Below are 17,664 nucleotides of genomic sequence, written 5' to 3'. Positions count from 1 at the left end.
TACAAGGTGGAATTTCAGTATATCTCCGGTCAGCACCAGGACCGTACCTAACTGGGAGAGTCACACTCTCAGCGCAGCCTTGTAAACCCTGGGGTCAGCACATTAGTCAGAGAATCATACAGCATGGAAACAACTCGTCCATGCTGACCAAGTTTCCTAAACTGAACTAGGCCTATTTGCCCACATTTGGCCCATATCCCTCTGCATATTTCCTACCTGTGTACCTGTCCAGATGTCTTTTAAGTGTTATAACCATACCAGCCTCCACCACTTCCTCTGGCAGCTCGTTCCATACAGACACTACCCTCTGCATTAAACAGTTGCCCCTCAGGTCACTTTTAAATCTTTCCCCTCTCACCTTAAACCTATGCCGTCCAGTTTTGGACTCCCTACCCTGGGGGAAAGACGTTGGCTACTCACCTTATTCATGCCCCTCATGATTTTATAAACCTCTATAACATCACTCTCCGATGCTCCAGGGAAAATAGCCCCAGTCTATTCAGGAATAAAAACAGAAGTTGCTGGAAAAGCTCAGCAGGTCTGGCAGCATCTGTGAAGAAAAAAATCAGAGTTAACATTTCTGAGGAAGGGTCACCCGACCTGAAATATTAACTCTAATATCTTCTTCACAGATGCTGCCAGACCTGCTGAGCTTTTCCAGCAACTTCTGTTTTTGTTCCTGAATTACAGCATCCGCAGTTCTTTTGGTTTTTACCCGGACTATTCAGCATCTCCCTATAGCTCAAACCCTCCAACCCTGGCAACATCCTTGTAAATCTTTTCTGTGCCCTTTCAAGTTTAGCAACACCCTTCCTATAGCAAGGAGACCAGAACTGAACACAGTATTCCAAAAGTGGCCTAACCAGTGTCCTGTACAGTGGCAACATGACCAGAAAAAACAGAACGGAATTCAACAATAGAGATGTACTCACAAAAACTTTTATTTAACGACTGGCTTTAGGAAATCCAGGTTAAGTGTTCTAACGTTGTTTCAAACTTTAAATTCTTCCCCAAACCCAGATGTAGAAACCATCGCCTTCACAGAAACACATTGGTTGAGATCATCCTTTCGGGCCTTCAGAAACAAAGCAGCCCATGGCGTGTCCTCATGATGGGGCTCAGTGACCTATTTATAGCAGGTCGTAGAAATAGTCCAGGCCCTGGCCTAGTTCCCAGATAGAGATCCCGGTGCCCAACTCTTTCGCCAGCTCCAACCGCACCTGGATAGACTGGAAAATAATTGTACAAGCAATGAGTGTCTACACAGAATCCCCATCGAGTCAACGCTGACCCTCTGAAGGGCATCCCATCCAAACCCACCACCCTACCCTATCCCTGTAAACCTGCATTTCGCATGGCTGATCCACCCAGCCTGCCCATCCCTGGACACTATGGGTAATTTAGCCTGGCCAATCCACCTAGGCTGCACATCTTTGGACTGTGGGAGGAAACCCATGCAGACACAGGGAGAATGTGCAAACTGCACACAGACAGTCACCCGAGGGTGGAACTGAACCTGGGTCCCTAGCACTGTGAGGCAGCAATGCTAACCACTGAGCCACCGTGGTGGGGTAGGGAGACGGGTAGGTGGAGAAAGGGGTCGGAGAGACAGGGTGGGAAGTGTAGAGAGGGACAAGGAGAGAGGGGTGAAAATGGGGGAGAAGAGGGGGGTGAGGGAGAAAAGTGGTGTAAGAGAGGGTGTAGAGGGTGAGTGGGAGGGGGAAGAGGGCAGGTGAGAGAGATGGTGAGGGGGGGGAAGAGACAGACAGACGGTTGTTGGGGGGAGGGGGGGGAAGAAAGAGAGACAGCATTGCAGGAGGATTGAGGTTTATTTTGAGAACCCTTGTAACTAAAATCATGACACATATTTGAATTGTTTGTGTGAATGTAGAGTATCCATCTGCACAAGTCACTGCCTCCACCGTTGCCATGTGGAGAATGGCTGGACAAACTGGGTATAAACCCTGCCATGTGAATGAATACCAAACCACACCGAGCCAAGACGTTGGGACTAAAGGGACACTGACAGTATCGATATAAAATTGGTTCATTCCGAGGCAATTATGAGCATTGGGCACTCGATCTGAGGGCAGTTATGTTTGTCAACATAAGCCTGCAACATCCACATTCCGTGAAAGAATGAAGAAATAAATAAATGGATACCGTTAACTGTTTCTCCCTCCACGATGCTGCCAGACCTGCGGAGTTTCTCCAGCATTCTTGGTTTTTATTTCGGATTCCCAGCATCTGCAGCGTTTTGCTTTTAAATGTTTATTGAAGCCTGGTTAGGCCTCAGCTGGAGGACTGTGTCACCAATTTTAGGTCTCAGGCTTGATGGAGGTTATCAAGGTGCGAGAGGTAGTGCAGATGAAAGTCTCGAGAATGGTACCAGAGATGATGGAGTTCAGTCAACTTGGGAAGCTGGACATGTGGGATTGCTGCCCTTAGGAGTAGGACAGCAAGAGGAGAGGTTTCATTGAGCTGCTCCAAATGAGGAATGATGCAGAGAGAGTACAGGGAGAGAAAGTATGTTCAGTGTCCCAAAGTTCATAGCCAGAGGCCTGTGATTCAGCGCAATTTGTGAGGGAATTGTCACCTGTTGGTTTAGCAACCTACTATCATTTGAATGTGCACTGTTCCAAAGGATTGCTGGAAGCAGACCCAATGGAAAGGATCAGAAGCAAACTGGCAAATACATCGGGACAAAAATATTAAAGCTGCAGGGAAGCAGCAGGGTGCAAGAGCTGGGAACAGAATGGGCTGCATGGCCTCCTGTGCTGTGTCATTTGAGAAAGTGCAGTGGCCATTGTGAGGGACCAGGGCAGGGAGCAGCGGTAGGGGCAGGGACAGGGGGCATGGAGCAGGGCACAGACCAGGGCAGGGCCTGGGGGTGGGGGTGGGGTCAGGCAGTGGGGGACAGGGTAGAGGAATCACAGATTTTCATCCCAAGCAGCAACATGATGTGTTAGTAAGTAGTAAATTAGTAAGATCCCTGAAATGTCTCACCTTTAATGTTGGGTAAAACACAATATGTTTCCCACCCTGGTGCCTGAAAGAAAGACATTCCCTGGTCAGAGTGTGGGATTCACAATCAATTATTCTCAATTACATTAACCTGGCCACATAGCTCCCAGCCTGACCCCTGACCCTTAACCCTTAACCATACCTCCCTGCCCCCACCCACCCTCCTCACCTACTCCCTCCTCCCTCTAACCCACACTCACCCCCTCCACTCCCCACCCCCAGGGGTGTAGTCACTCAGTAACGTGAGATTTGCTACATTGCCGCTGTGTTGTGTTGTGGATAGACCGGGGTCCTGTTGAGCGGGGAGATCAGGCAGGAGGTCCGGGGAACAAGATGCTGTCATGGACCTGGAGTGACCTTATTATTTTTTAAAAAAAAACTCACCTCTTATAATCAAAGAAATGCTCAGCAATTTGCTCGTCCCATTGCAGCTTTGCCTTGTAATCTTTCAGAATCTCGATATATCTGGAAAAGTGAAACCTGTGTCCATGATCAGCTGATTAGGAGCTGAGTTCAAAACTTGTGGTTATCATCGTCTTAGCTCTCAGTCTTAAATCTGTCCCCAAGACACAAGCTCCACTTAGTGTTTAATGCGCCAAACCAATATTGTTACTGCTCAGAAACCGTAAGGAGATACTTAAGGCTTCAAAACAAAAACTGAAAGAATTGTTGATGTTGCAAATCAGAAAGAAAAACCGAAATTGCTGGAAAAGCTCAGCAGGTCTGGCAGCATCTACAGAGAGAAATCAAAGTTAATGTTTCGGGTCCTGTGACCCTTCCTCAGTACTGGCATCAACAGAACTCAGCAGTTCGGAGGAAGGGTCACTGGACCTGAAACACTAACCGTGATTTCTCTCCACAGATGCTGCCAGACCTTGAGCTTTACCAGCAACTTCTGTTTTTGTTTCTGTTCTTGATTAAAGCTTCAATTCTATTTAAGCTTTTACTATATAGAAGCCTGAATGGTCTTGTGCTTCATTCGACTGAAAGCTATTGGTCTTTTCAGATGGAACTGTAGGGATTCCCAATGCAGAAGTCTGTTGTTACTTTGGGCGCTAACACCAACAAATTAGTCACACCATGTCCTACAACCTTGTATTTTGTCTGCAAATAGAATCATCCAAATAAGGTCTACAAACTGCCAACAGGTGAAGATAGAAAGCGACAGTGTTTCACAGCACTCCACTAGCCCCAGATTTCATAGGCTCTCACTCCATGATCCTAGCAGGTCCAGCCTACTCACAACTGTAATGAATGCTACTCCCTGACTGAAACATCGCATTTGGCTCACATGAAGACAGCACCGAGAGGGGTGGCTAGAAACACTGTGTGCGTCAGTCCTTTGACAAGCTCACTTGTTGTACTCAGGCTGCTCAGCACTGGGAAACCACATCAAATCCGCAAACGTGATGAAGACAGATTTCACAGGGCTCTCAGCAATTCTGACACTGTAGGCCATGAAATCTCAGTAAACTTCATAGGGATCACAATTCCTCATTTTTGTCACTCTGAGACGGATTGTCTCAGTGATTCTTTCTGTTATAGACATAGAGCTGTACAGCACGGAAACAGACCCTTTGGTCCAACTCGTCATGCCAACCAGATATCCTAAATTAATCTAGTCCCATTTGCCAGCATTTGGCCCATATCCCTCTGAACCCTTCCTAGTCACATACCCATCCAAATGCCTTTTAAATGTTGTAATTGTACCTATCTCCACCACTTCCTCTAGCAGCTCATTCCAAACATGCACCACCCTCTGCGTGAAAAAATTGCCCCTTAGGTCTCTTAAATCTTTCCCCTCTCACCTTAAACCTATGCCCTCTAGTTTTGGACTCTACTACCCTGGGAAAAAAGACCTTGGCTATTCACCATATCCATGCCCCACATGATTTTATAAACCTCTAAGGTCACCCCTCAGCCTCTGACATTTCAGAGAAAATAGTCCCAGCCTATTCAGCTTCTCTCAGTAGCTCAAACCCTCCAACCCTGGCAACATCCTTGTAACTCTTTCCTGAACCCTTTCAAGTTTACTACAGCCGGGAGACTAGAATTGAACACTGTATTCCAAAAAGTGGATTAACCATTATCCTGAAAAGCCGCAACATGACCTCCCAACTCCTATACTCAATGCACTAATTGATTGATTTTGATTGATTAATTTTCATATGTACCAAAATATAGTGAAAAGCTTTGTTTACCAGCAGCAAAGGCAAATGACAGGAAGCAAAGGATGTATAGATCAAAAAGGTTTAGAGGCCTACAGGTCACGTTGCAGGTTACATTGTTTGAGGCTGGAGTTTTTTTTTCTATTCATTTTGTGGGATGTGGGTGTCGCTGTCTGGGCCAGCATTTATTGCCCATCCCTAGTTGCCCCTTGAGAAGGTGGTGGTGAGCTGCCTTATTGAACTGCTGCAGTCCACCTGAGGGGCTGACCCGCAATGCCATTAGGGAGGGAATTCCAGGATTTTGTCCCAGGGACAGTGAAGGAATGGTGATATATTTCCAAGTCAGGATGGTGAGTGATTTGGAGGGGAACTTAGAGGTGGTGGTGTTCCCATATATCTGGTGCCCTTGTCCTTCTAGATGGAAGTGGTCGTGGGTTTGGAAGGTGCTGTCTGAGGATCTTTGGTGAATTTCTGCAGTGCATCTTGTAGTTAGTACACACTGCTGCTACTGAGCGTCGGTGGTGGAGGGAGCGGATGCTTGTGGATGTAGTGCCAATCAAGTGGGTGGCTTTGTCCTGGATGATGCAAAGCTTCTTGTGTGTTGTTGGGGCTGCAGTCAACCAGGTAAGTGGGGAGTATTCCATCACACTCCTGCCTTGTGCCTTGTAGATGGTGGACAGACTTTGAGGAGTCAGGAGGTGAGTTACTCGCCGCAGTATTCCCAGCTTCTGGCCTGCTCTTGTATCCACTCTGTTAATGTGGTGAGTCCAGTTGAGTTTCTGGTCAATGGTAACCCCCTGGATGTTGATAGTGGGGGATTCAATAGTGGTAACACCATTGAATGTCAAGGGACGGTAGTTAGATTGTCGCTTATTGGTGACGATCATAGCCTGGCATTTGTGTGGCGTGAATGTCACTTGCCACTTGTCAGATTATCCAGATCTTGTTGCATGTGAACATGGACTGCTTCAGTATCTGAGGAGTCACAAATGGTGCTGAACATTGTGCAATCATTGGCGAACATCCCCACTTCTGACCTTATGAAGGAGGGAAGGTCATTGATGAAGCAGCTGAAGATGGTTGGGCCTAGGACACTATCCTGAGGAGCTCCTGCAGAGATGCCCTGGAGCTGGGATGATTGAGCTCCCACAACCACGACCATCTTCCTATGTGTCAGGTATGACTCCAACCATCGGCGCGTTTGTACCCAGATACCCGATGATTCCAGTTTTGCTTGGGCTCCTTGATGCCACACTCGGTCAAATGCAGCCTTGATGTCAAGGGCTGTCACTCTCACCTCACTTCTGGAATTATGCTGTTTTGTCCATGTTTGAACCAAGGCTGTAATGAGATCAGGAGCTGAGTGGCCCTGGCAGAACCCAAACTGGGCATCGCTGAGCAGGTTATTTCCGAGCAGGTGCTGCTTGATAACACTGTTAGTGACACCTTCCATCACTTTACTGATGATTGAGAGTAGACTGATGGGGCGGTAATTGGAGTCCATTCAACAGTCTGATAATGGCTAGAAAGAAGCTGTTCCTGAACTTGCTTTGGCATGTGTACAGGATTCTGTATCTTCGGTCTGAGGGAAGAGGTTGTAAGGGGTCTTTGATAATGTTGGCCACCTTTCCGCAGCAGCGAGCCATGTAAATGGAGTCCATGGATTGAAGGTTGGCTTCTGTGATGGTCTGGGCTGTGCACACCACCTTCTGTAGTTTCTTATGGTCCTGGCAGAGCAGTTGCTATACTAGGCCATTATGCACTTGGACAGTATACTTTCTATGGTGTGTCTGTAGAAGTTGGTGAGGAACCTTATGAACATGCCACATTTCCTGAGCTGCCTGAGGAAGAAGAGGCGTTATTGTGCCTTCTTGACTGTCACATCTTCATGTGGGAAATCCAGGACAGATCATCGGTTATTGTCACTCCAAGGAATGTGATGGTCTTCACCCTCTCAACCTCAGTTCCGTTGATGTAGATGGGGGTGGGTTCTCCTCCTCTTTTTCTGAAGTTGATAATCAGTTCTTTAGTTTTGCTGATGTTGAGAGGCAGATGGTTTTCATTGCACTACATCACCAAGCCTTCTATCTCCTTTCTGTATTTTGACTAGTCGTTGTTAGATATCTGTCCCACTATGGTGGTGTTGGCAGCAAACTTGTAGATGGCATTCATTCAGAATTTGGCAACACAGTTGAAGGTGTACAGGGAGTAGTCGGGGGCGAAGGACACACCCTTGGGGGGGCTCCTTGGGAGTGTTATTGTGAAGGAGGTGCAGTTACCTCTCCTCACTGATTGTGGCCTATGGGTCAGAAAGCTGAGGATCCAGTTGCAGACGGCGGAGCCGAGACAAAGATCAGGGAGTTTTGAGATCAGTCAGGAGGGAATAATGGTGTTGAAGGTGGAGCTGTAGTCAATGAGCAGGAGTCTGTTGTAGGTGTCTTTGTTGTCCAGATGTTCCAGGGATGAGTGCAAGGCTAGGGATATGGCATCCTCTGTGGGCCTGTTATGTCAGTCGCAAACAGTAGGGGATTGAGGCAGGGAGGCTGGAGATGATGTGGGCCGTGACCAGCCTCTCGAAGGACTTCATGATTATTGAGGTCAGAGCCACTGGGCAGTAGTAATTAAGGCACACTGTATGTGTTTTCTTGGGTACTGGGATGTTGGTGGTCTTCTTGAAGCATGTGGGGACTTCGGCTTGTAGGAGGGAAAGGTTGAAGAGGGCAGTGAATACCTCCGCTAGTTGGTCCACTGACCAATAAAGGCAAATGTACCAAATGCCTTCTTCACTATCCTGTCTACCTGTGACTCTACTTTCAAGCAACTCTGAACCTGCACTCCAAGGTCTCTTTGTTCTGGTCAATCATCTTCCTGTTCTAGCTCTATAGTCCCTAGCACACCCCAAACTGTAGTCCGTTCTCAAGGCACGACTCCAGCTTTTCACTAACAGTTAGCTTCACCAAGTTAGAACTGCCCCCTGGCTTCTCCCTCCCGTTAATCTGCTCAATTGCATCATGCAAATACCTTCTTGTGGGTTTTTTCACTTCTACTTTACTGATCTGTTAGTGGTACACAGGGGTTTCTAGTGAGCTCCCACAACAATTTCCTAACTCCACCGTTTAGCTGCTTGCTCTCTCCTTGAACATATACGGAGTAGCACAGAATTATCCATCTGTTCTTGTCTTCACATCGAGATCCCCACACAAACCCTGTGTAGATCAATTGCCTTTCCAGCACTAATGCTATAGGAAGCACCATCTCACACAGAATCCACTTTCCTTTTCCTCTGTCACAGTCACTAACTTCCCCTACTGCCTGTAACTTTTGAGTTTTCTTCAGTTACCTACTAAAACCCTTCCAACTATCTCTATCCCTATTTCTAGGCAGGTTTCATGTCACTTTTGTTTGCTTTCATAGAATCCCTAAGTGTGGAAACAGGCCATTTGGCCCATTGAGTCAACACACCAACCCTCCAAAGACAGTATCCGACCCAGACCCATCCCCCTGCACTATCCCTGTAATCCCGCATTTCCCATGGCTAACCCACCTGACGTACACATCCCTGAACACTACGGCCAATTTAGCATGGCCGATCCACCTAACCCGCACATCTTTGGCCTGTGGGACGAAACTGGAGCACCCGGAGGAAACCCACACAGACACAGGGGAGAATGTGCAAACTCCACACAGATAGTCCCCCAAGGCTGGAATTGAACCAGGGTCCCTGGTGACGTGAGACACACACAGGCACGGTGCCTCATGTCACACGGGCTAATTGCTGAATATAATTTGAGAATGCTCCCAGCCTGGTGTCTGCTGTGATTTGATTTGAACATGAGGCAGTACTCTCATTATGGAAACTCCCAGCAGAGCTCTGTTGATCACCACTTGAGGTGACACATCACCAGCCCTGGTTAGAAAAGCTTGCTTCTTTGAAGCCAGTCACCAGTAGCTGCCTGAAGATGACGGGGAGTGGGTGGGAGGCTCACTTCAGGTTTAAAGTTGTCCACAAGCAGTGCATGGGATACACAGACAGAAGGCTCTCTCTCAGACAATTACCTGCCTCACTGGAGTAGAACTGTCGATGTTTGGCTGTCAGGTTTGAAACCACATTAAGCAGACTGAAGGGGAATTCATTCAGAAAATGAAAATCGAGCCTCAGGATGATTTAAGATTCATGGAGTCTGGAATACATTATATTAAAAAGAAATGCATGGAGATTGGGAGCATTTGCTCATTAAGCTTCACAGAGAGAGGGGCCAACACTATTATAGACTGAAAACTAAACTCCGTTTCTCTGGTTGTGTCTCACCTGGTAGTGGTATCACAGCTCTGCAGTCTCAAGGAGCTGGGCCTCTAGTCAAGTGATCACATTTTACACATCAGCAGAGACTGTTCAGCACTGCCTACCTCTCCAATTGCCTGGTAGATGCTATATGGCACCTAGGAGTGACTCTGGCTATCGGTCAGGAATGGGAGCCAGAGGTACAGATCAGATTTCACAGCAAAGTGCAGTGACTATCCTCCTCAGCTCACTGCTGTCATGTCAGTACGGGCTTACTGTATGGAGTGGCACCGTGGCTCAGTGGTTAGCACTGTTGCCGCACAGCACCAGGGATGCGGGTTCGATTCCACCCTCGGGTGACTGTCTGTGTGGAGTTTGCACATTCTGCACTGTGTCTGCGTGGGTTTCCTCCGGGTGCTCCAGTTTCCTCCCACAGTCCAAAGCTGTGCAGGTTAGGTGGATTGGCCATGCTAAATTGGCCATGGTGTTCAGGGATGTGCAGGCTGGGTGGATTAGCTATGGGAAATGCAGGGTTAGGGGGATAGGATAGTAGGCTGGGTGTGGGTGGGATGCTCTTCGGAGGGTCGGTGTGCACACAATGGGCTGAATGGCCTGCTTCGGCACTGTAGGGTTTCTACGATTCTAAAGATTTCATTGAGGAGATGCGGAACAGATAGATGAGGTGGCAAAGAAAGGTACGTGGCATGCTTTCTTTTACTGAACAAGGTTCAGAGCATAGAGTGCTTGGGATGGTATGAAGTGCTGGTGAGGTGACAGCTGTAATTGTGTCCATACTTGTGGTCACCACATTACAGCAAGGATGTGACCGCTTTGGAGAGAGGAGCCTTACCAGGAAGCCTCGAGGCATGATTGGATATGCTAGGGCTGTCTTCCTTAGACCAGAGGCGGCTGAGGGGTGAGCTTTTTGACAGGAAAGATCTGTTTGGCTTGGGACAGAGTTGAATTCTCAGGGGCACAGCCAGAAGGTGATTCAATGGAGAGTAATGGTGGGGACGTGGTGAGGGAGAGTACGCTGGCGGTGTAAGATTCACTGCCCAGTTTGATGGCTGTTGTGGAAATCCTCACCTCATTGGAAAGGTATCTGGCTCTACACCTGAACAAACGAAAAAAAGACAAATCTCAGCCACCTAATTACAGCTCAGAAAGACGAAACCCCATTTCCAGAGATGAGTCTGATTTCGGAAATGTGAACAGCACTCGATGGATATGTAACGTGGGCATGTCATGAATCTCAGTTAAATTAGGAGCAAAACCTTAACCCCAGACAGTTTTCTGCACAAAACACAGCCAGGAAACCCATTACAGAACCACAGACAATCAGCCAGGATAAAAGGAGAGGGATTCGGCACTGGTTTTGAGGAGTAGAGTTTATCTCTGAGGTTCAGACACTGCCAGAACACTGTCAAACCCCAATCCATTATGCTCTGGCACCATTACAATTACCAGTTTCTCTCCAGAGATATTATATTACACCCTTTTCTACTGATCATTTAAAGTAACATTTCCCACTCTCACACTCACTGAGCAGTTTCCACTTTGATTCTGCACTGATCAAATTTCCGCGCTTTCTCTCAGAGGCAGATACTCCCTGGCTTTTAAAGAGACAGCCTGGCCAGAGCAGATACAGTCCTAACCTTGGGCATGAGGAATTTCCCCAAAGGTCCTAGCACCCTGTGTATTTATGCTGTAATATGGGAAAGGCAGGCAGACTGACCGAGGGCTCCTTAAACACAATGCCAGCTGCCAAAGAGTAGGACATAACATGACACACTTAGCTAAACAGCTTGTGTTCTATAACTTTGTAACGACAAGCTACAGTCAGTTGAAACAGCCACTTGATAATGATCATCTAGACACAGATCAATGGAGAGCACACGCCAGGAGCAGCATCAGGCCTACAAACAAGGTGCAAACTTGCTGATTCTACCAAACAGGACTACTTGCATGGACAACAGCACAAGCAGCAAATGATAGACAGAGCTAAGTGAACCCACAACCAACGGATCAGATCTAAGCTCTGCAGTCCTGCCACATCCAGTCATGAATGGTAATGGACAATTAAACAACTCACTGGAGGAAGAAGAGGCATGATGGAGGCCCAGCAGAATGCTGAAGAATTTGTGACCATCTTCAACCAGAAATGCCCAGTGGATGGTCCATCATGGCCTGCTCCAGCATTCAGAGACCACTAGGGGGAGATGGTGGCACTGTGTTGACATCACTAGACAAGCAATCCAGACGTACAGTCTCTCGCTCTTGGGACAGAGGTTCAAATCCCAGCACGGCATTTTCTGGAACTTAAACTCGATTAATAAAATTCAGAGTGTAACCCACAACAATGTGATAGAGTCTTAACTCACCCTCTGAAATAGCCTTGCAAGTCACTAAGTTCAGGAGCAATTAGGATTGGGCAACAAATGTCCAAATCTCCCAAAACAACAGGTTCAATAAAAGTCTTCAGCCAATTTGATTCACTTCACGAGATATCAATCAGTGTCGAAGATACCTGATAATCCTTGCCGACACTACGGGCCCAGACAACATTCCAGCAATGGTGCTGAAGCCTTGTGCTCCAGAACTATCCATGCTCTATGCTAGTGTTTCAGAACAATTTTTACACTACTGTTTACCCCACAATGTGGGGAACTGTCTGGATATGTCCTGTACAGAAAAAGGACAAGTCAACCGTGGACAATTAATGCCCCATCAATTTCCTCTGGGGGGTTTTCAACAGTGCTATCAAGCATCACCTGCTCAGTTTGGGTTGCACCAGGGCCACTCAGCTCCTGATCTCATTACAGTCTTGGTTCAAAAATGGACAAAAGAACTGAATTCCAGAGGTGAGGTGAGAGTGACAGCCATTGACAACAAGACCGTATTCGACCAAATGTGGCATCAAGTAGCTGCCTCCACCTAGCAAAACTGGAAACAATAGGTATTAGGGAGCAAACTTTCCGATGGTTGGAGTCATAGCTGGCACATTGGAAGATGGTCGTGGTTGTTGGAGGTCAGTTATCCCAGCTCCAGGACATCTCTGCAGGAGTTCCTCAGGGTAGTGCCCTAGGCCCAACCATCTGCAGCTGCTTCATCAATGACCTTCCCTCCTTCATAAGGTCAGAAGTGGGGATGTTTGCCGATGATTGCACAATGTTCAGCACCATTCGTGACTCCTCAGATACTGAAGCAGTCCACGTTCAAATGCAACAAGATTTGGACAATATTCTACAGTGGCTACAACAGCAGGTCAGAGGTTGGGAATCCTGCAGTGAGTAACTCACTTCCTGACACCCCAAAGCCTGTCTACCATCTACAAGGCACAAATCAGAAGTGTGATAGAACATGCCCCATTGCCTGGCTGCGTGCAGCTCCTAAAACTCAAAAAACTTGACACTTGTTCAGGACAAAGCAGCCCGCTTGATTGGGATGCCATCGACCAGCTTCAATGTTTATCATCTCAGCTGTGCAGTGTGTGCTATCTATAAAATGCACCGCAGACATTCACCAAGGCTCCTTACACCGCACCTTCCAAACCCATGACTACTTCCGTCTACAAGGACAAGGGCAGCAGGTATGTGGGAACACCACCCCCCGCAAGTTCCCCTCCAAGCCACTCACCACTCTGACTTAGAAATATATCGTCGTTCCTTCAGTGTCGCTGGGTCTAAGTCCTGGAATTCTCTCCCTAAGGGCACCTATAGCACGTGGACTGCAGTGGTTCAAGAATACACCTTCTCAAGGAGCAACTAAGGATGGTCAATAAATGCTGACTGAGCCAGAGATGCCCAGATCCCATGAACTAATTTAAAAAAAAGTCTTCCTTGACATCAGCTAGCCCTGTGTCTGCCTCAGATCACCTGCTGCTGAAACCTCCAACCGTGGATTTGTTAGCTCGAGACTAGACTATTTAAACATATCCCTGTGCAGCTTTCCACACTCCACTTCATTTCAACTCAAAACCAACGAGAACCTGTAGCACAAAGTGCACGATGACTGATCGTCCATCACCTTTGTTGACCTACACCACCTTTCAGTTAAGTAACCCTTCAATTCTAAAATCCTCGTGGCTTTCAAGCCCCTTCCTGTCTCACCCTTAGTCCCTTTAACCAACTCCAGTCCTATGACCCCTCTGAGATATTTCTGCCTCGTCAATTTGAGCCTCAAATATCTGCTGTTTTTAATTGTCATGCCGACTGTTGCCAATTGCTATCGCCTGTGTAGAGTGAAACTGACAACATCTAGTGCCATGTTTCAGCACCGCAATTTTCCACACTGCCCAAACAGCCATCACGTGGGAGCAGCTAAGGGAGGAAGAGAGGAGGAAAAACAGGGAGAGAATAAAAGAAATTAAGTGGGGAAAGAAGGGCAGATATGTCAAAGCAGTGATATCAGAGGACCCAAGCCAATTGTTGCAATTTCTCAAGCCCAGAACCAGAATGAAAAGACTGACTCTACAGCAAGAGCAGTCAGTGGTTAAATCTCAAACTCAGCATGGATGGCTGCTTGTTCTAGTGACAATGCAGTCTCATTACCCACACTGTACTGGAACAAGGCTTGGGGTTCGAGCCTATAGCTCCCTGAAAGTGGCCACACAAGTAGATAGGGTGGTAAAGAAGGTGTATGGCATGCTTCCCATTATCGGGTGGGGAACGGAGTACAAGAATCAGGATGTCATGTTGCAGCTTCATAAGATGTTGGTTAAGTCGCACTTAGAGTATTGCGTTCAGTTCAATTCAAGTCTGGTCGCCACATTACAGGAAGGATGTGGAGGCTTTGGAGAGGGTGCAGAAGAGGTTTATCAGGATGCTGCCTGGATTAGAAGATATGAGCTATAAGGAGAGGCTAGAAAAACTTGGGTTGTTTTTTCCTGGAGTGGCAGAGACTGAGGGGAGACTGGGTAGAAGTCTACAGAATTATGAGATAGGGTTGATGGTCAGATTCTTTTTCCCAGAGTTGAAATGTCTATGACTAGGGGACATACATTTAAGGTGACAGGGGTAAAGTTCAAAGGAGATGTGAGGGGCAAGTTTTTTGCACAGATGTATCTTGAACATGCTGCCAAGGGTGGTGAAGGCAGATACGATAGGGGCATTTAAAGGGCTTTTAGATAAGCACACGAATAAGCAGGGAATGGAGGGATATGGACCAACGACAGGCAGAAGGGATTAGTTTAATCTGGCATTACATTTGGCACAACATTGTGTGCTGGAACATTAAGAGCTGGTCAGGGCAGAACACTGCAGGCTGATCTGAAGGTTTCAGAGAGACAGGCAGCAGAGCCGAAGAACAGCAGGAGAAACTGTGCTCTCTGTAATCTCAGCTCACGGCCTCAACACTCCTCTCCCTGTCCCCCTACTCCACATGCTTTTCCAAACCTTCGAAAGCAAACAACACAAACGTAGGGAGATCTTAGAAGGGAAATCTCTGTGTACACCAACTTTCTGTTCACACTGACAGTACTCGGAGCGGAGAATGAATATCACCCTCAACATGATCAGGAGCCCACTCTGATGGAGTTGCTAGTATCAGGATTGCAATCCTACTGTCGCATTCAGGACTGATACAGCAACAACAGAATCAGCAGCATCACATTCTCCCACCACCCACCTCAGCAGATCCATTAAATATTGCAAACAGAGTCTGCCTGAACAAAGACAACCTGCTTCCTGAAAAGACCACGGTACTACGATGCACCACGACTGATAATACACAGAGACGCACTGTAACCACCATCACTGCAGTCCTGACAGTCAGGCTCACACACTGCCCACCTAAAGCCAGCCCCACCCATACAGCACAGGGCCAACTCTTACTGCAGTCTGAACACCACTTTGTTCATAATACATTCATTCACGGGATGTTTGGTGAGCTGTAGAGTTGTAGGTTGATCCGCAATGCCATTAGGGAGGGAATTCCAGGATTGTGACCCAGCAACAGTGAAGGAATGGTGATATACTACCAAGTCAGGATGGTAAGTGGCTTGTAGGGGAACTTGAAGGTGGTGTTCCCATATGTCTGAAGCCCTTGTCCTTCGAGATGGAAGTGGTCGTGGGTTTGGAAGATGCTGTCTGAGGATCTTTGGTGAATTTCTGCGGTGCATCTTGTAGTTAGTACACACTGCTGCTACTGAGCGTCGGTGGTGGAGGGAGTGGATGCTTGTGGCTGTGGTGCCAGTCAAGTGGGCTGCTTTGTCCTGGATGGTGTCAAGCTTTGAGAGTGTTGTTGGGGCTGCACTCATCCAGACAAGTGGGGAGTATTCCATCACACTCCTGACTTGTGCCTTGTAGATGATGGACAGACTTTGGGAAGTCGGGAGGTGAGTTACTTGCTGCGTTATTACTAGCCTCTGACCTGCTAGTAGGGACACTGCATTTATAAGACTTGTCCAATTCAGTTTCTGGTCAATGGTAACTCCCAGGATGTTAATAGTGGGAGAATTCAGTGATGGTAACACGAGTGAAAGTCAAGGGGCGGTGGTTAATTGTCTCTTATTGGTGATGGTCGTAGCCTGGCATTTGTGTGGCCTGAATGTTATTTGTCAAATGTCAGCGCAAGCCTGGATATTGTCCAGATCTTGTTGCATGTGAACACGGACTGCTTCAGTATCTGAGGAGTCACGAATGGTGCTGAACATTGTGCAATCATCGGTAAACATCCCCACTTCTGACCTTATGATGGAGGGAAGGTCATTGATGAAGCAGTTGAAGATGGTTAGGCCTAGGACTACCCTAAGGAACTCCTGCAGAGATGTCCTGGAGCTGAGATGATTGACCTCCAACAACCACAACCATCTTCCTATGTGTCAGGTGTGACTCTAACCAGTGGAGAGTTTGTCCCTGATACCTATTGATTCCAGTCTTGCCAGGGCTCCTTGATGCCACACTCAGTTGAATGCAGCCTTGATGTCACCTCACCCCTGGCATTCAGCTCTTTTGTCCATGTTTGAACCAAGGCTGTAGTGAGGTCAGGAGCTGAGTGGCTGTTTTGTTTTAAGGACAGTTACAGTAGAGTATATACAAAGCAGGGTACTGCAACAAAGACCCTCCAGCGCACAATAATTGCGCTAACATATCTGATGCACAGAAACTGCTACAGTTGAATCCGGTGCTGAAGAAAACATCAGCCACTGGAAAGCTATGGAGGTTGATCAAAGTCAGAGGGGTACAAAGTTAGCATACACAGCAATCTTGGGAGGATGTTTCAGCTTAGAGTGGGATGGGGGGCGCGGGGTGAGGTGGTGTTGTTATGGATTTAAACAGAGTGACAACTTTCTAATGGGAGGAGACTGAGCAAGTGTACCTGTGTGGAGATGGCTGGAGGGTGGGGTTTCAGAGCTAGGTATAGCCCCACAGTTTGACAGCAACAGGGAACAAGTATTGGCAGAATAAAGGACTTGTTTCCTTGTGTGACCGCCTGCAAATCTCTGCGTCCAAAGCCTGCTGGCTAATAATTTCAAAGTAGCAGCAATTCCCTATGCGCTGCACCGAGTGAGGTGTGATCACAGGAACACACCGAGATACCATTCATTATGGGCTCCTGCAATCTACACTGGCCTCATTACCTCTCCACCACAGCCTCTCCTTACAAGCCAGCACATCCATCATCGGCTCAGGGCAGAATTACAAATCACCTCTAATACACGTTCTCTTTTATTGCAGTTAATTAAACATTTAAATGGGGAAGCGTTTTGACATTTTAATTATGATAAAACAGTGCACACTGGTGAGACAGTCTGACAGCACTTGAACAAAGTGGTTGCAGTAGTCTGCCTGTGGAGATGGGATTTTAGCAACAACAATCCGGGAGCAGGGAGGCTCAATGTGACAGCGACAACGACAGCCATGGACTGGCTGAACAGTCATTGACAGGAGGCAGCATGCGAGGACACAGGCCGGGGGAGGGGGGGGTCATAAGGTCAGCGTTCACCCCCACTGGGTCAGTGTTTCCCCTTCTCACGCACCCCGACCCCCAAACCAGGTCAGCGTTTACCCCCACTCCCCTCCTGTACATTCCGCAGGGTTGGCGTTTACCCATCCTCTCTCCCCCCCCAAAAGCGTTAGTGTTTCCCCTTCCACCCTCCATAGCGTCAGTATTTAGCCCCCTCCCCTCGTGTACCCTCTTCAGGGTCAGTGTTCACTCCCGTTGTCCTGGTGGAGCTGGGATCGAGTCCAG

At 47.6% G+C, this 17,664-nt stretch overlaps 1 protein-coding gene across 1 annotated transcript in view; it reads right to left on the bottom strand.

Moving 5' to 3' along the window:
• Positions 1 to 923: 923 nt before the first annotated feature.
• The window catches only part of chid1 (chitinase domain containing 1), an 88,530-nt gene continuing 71,789 nt past the window's right edge, over positions 924 to 17,664 (bottom strand). Inside the window, exons 10-12 of the mRNA XM_048607282.1 lie at positions 3,409 to 3,489; positions 3,007 to 3,049; positions 924 to 1,229 (exon numbers count right to left, since the gene is read on the bottom strand). Of these exons, the coding sequence (XP_048463239.1) occupies positions 1,131 to 1,229; positions 3,007 to 3,049; positions 3,409 to 3,489 (223 nt within the window). The 3' untranslated portion in view covers positions 924 to 1,130. The remainder of the gene's footprint in view (positions 1,230 to 3,006; positions 3,050 to 3,408; positions 3,490 to 17,664) is intronic.

Source organism: Rhincodon typus, chromosome 17, assembly GCF_021869965.1.
Source record: "Rhincodon typus isolate 14 chromosome 17, sRhiTyp1.1, whole genome shotgun sequence".
Classification (NCBI taxonomy): domain Eukaryota; kingdom Metazoa; phylum Chordata; class Chondrichthyes; order Orectolobiformes; family Rhincodontidae; genus Rhincodon; species Rhincodon typus.
The sequence above is the reverse complement of the archived record's forward strand: the minus strand, read 5'-3'. Positions and strand labels throughout refer to the sequence as shown.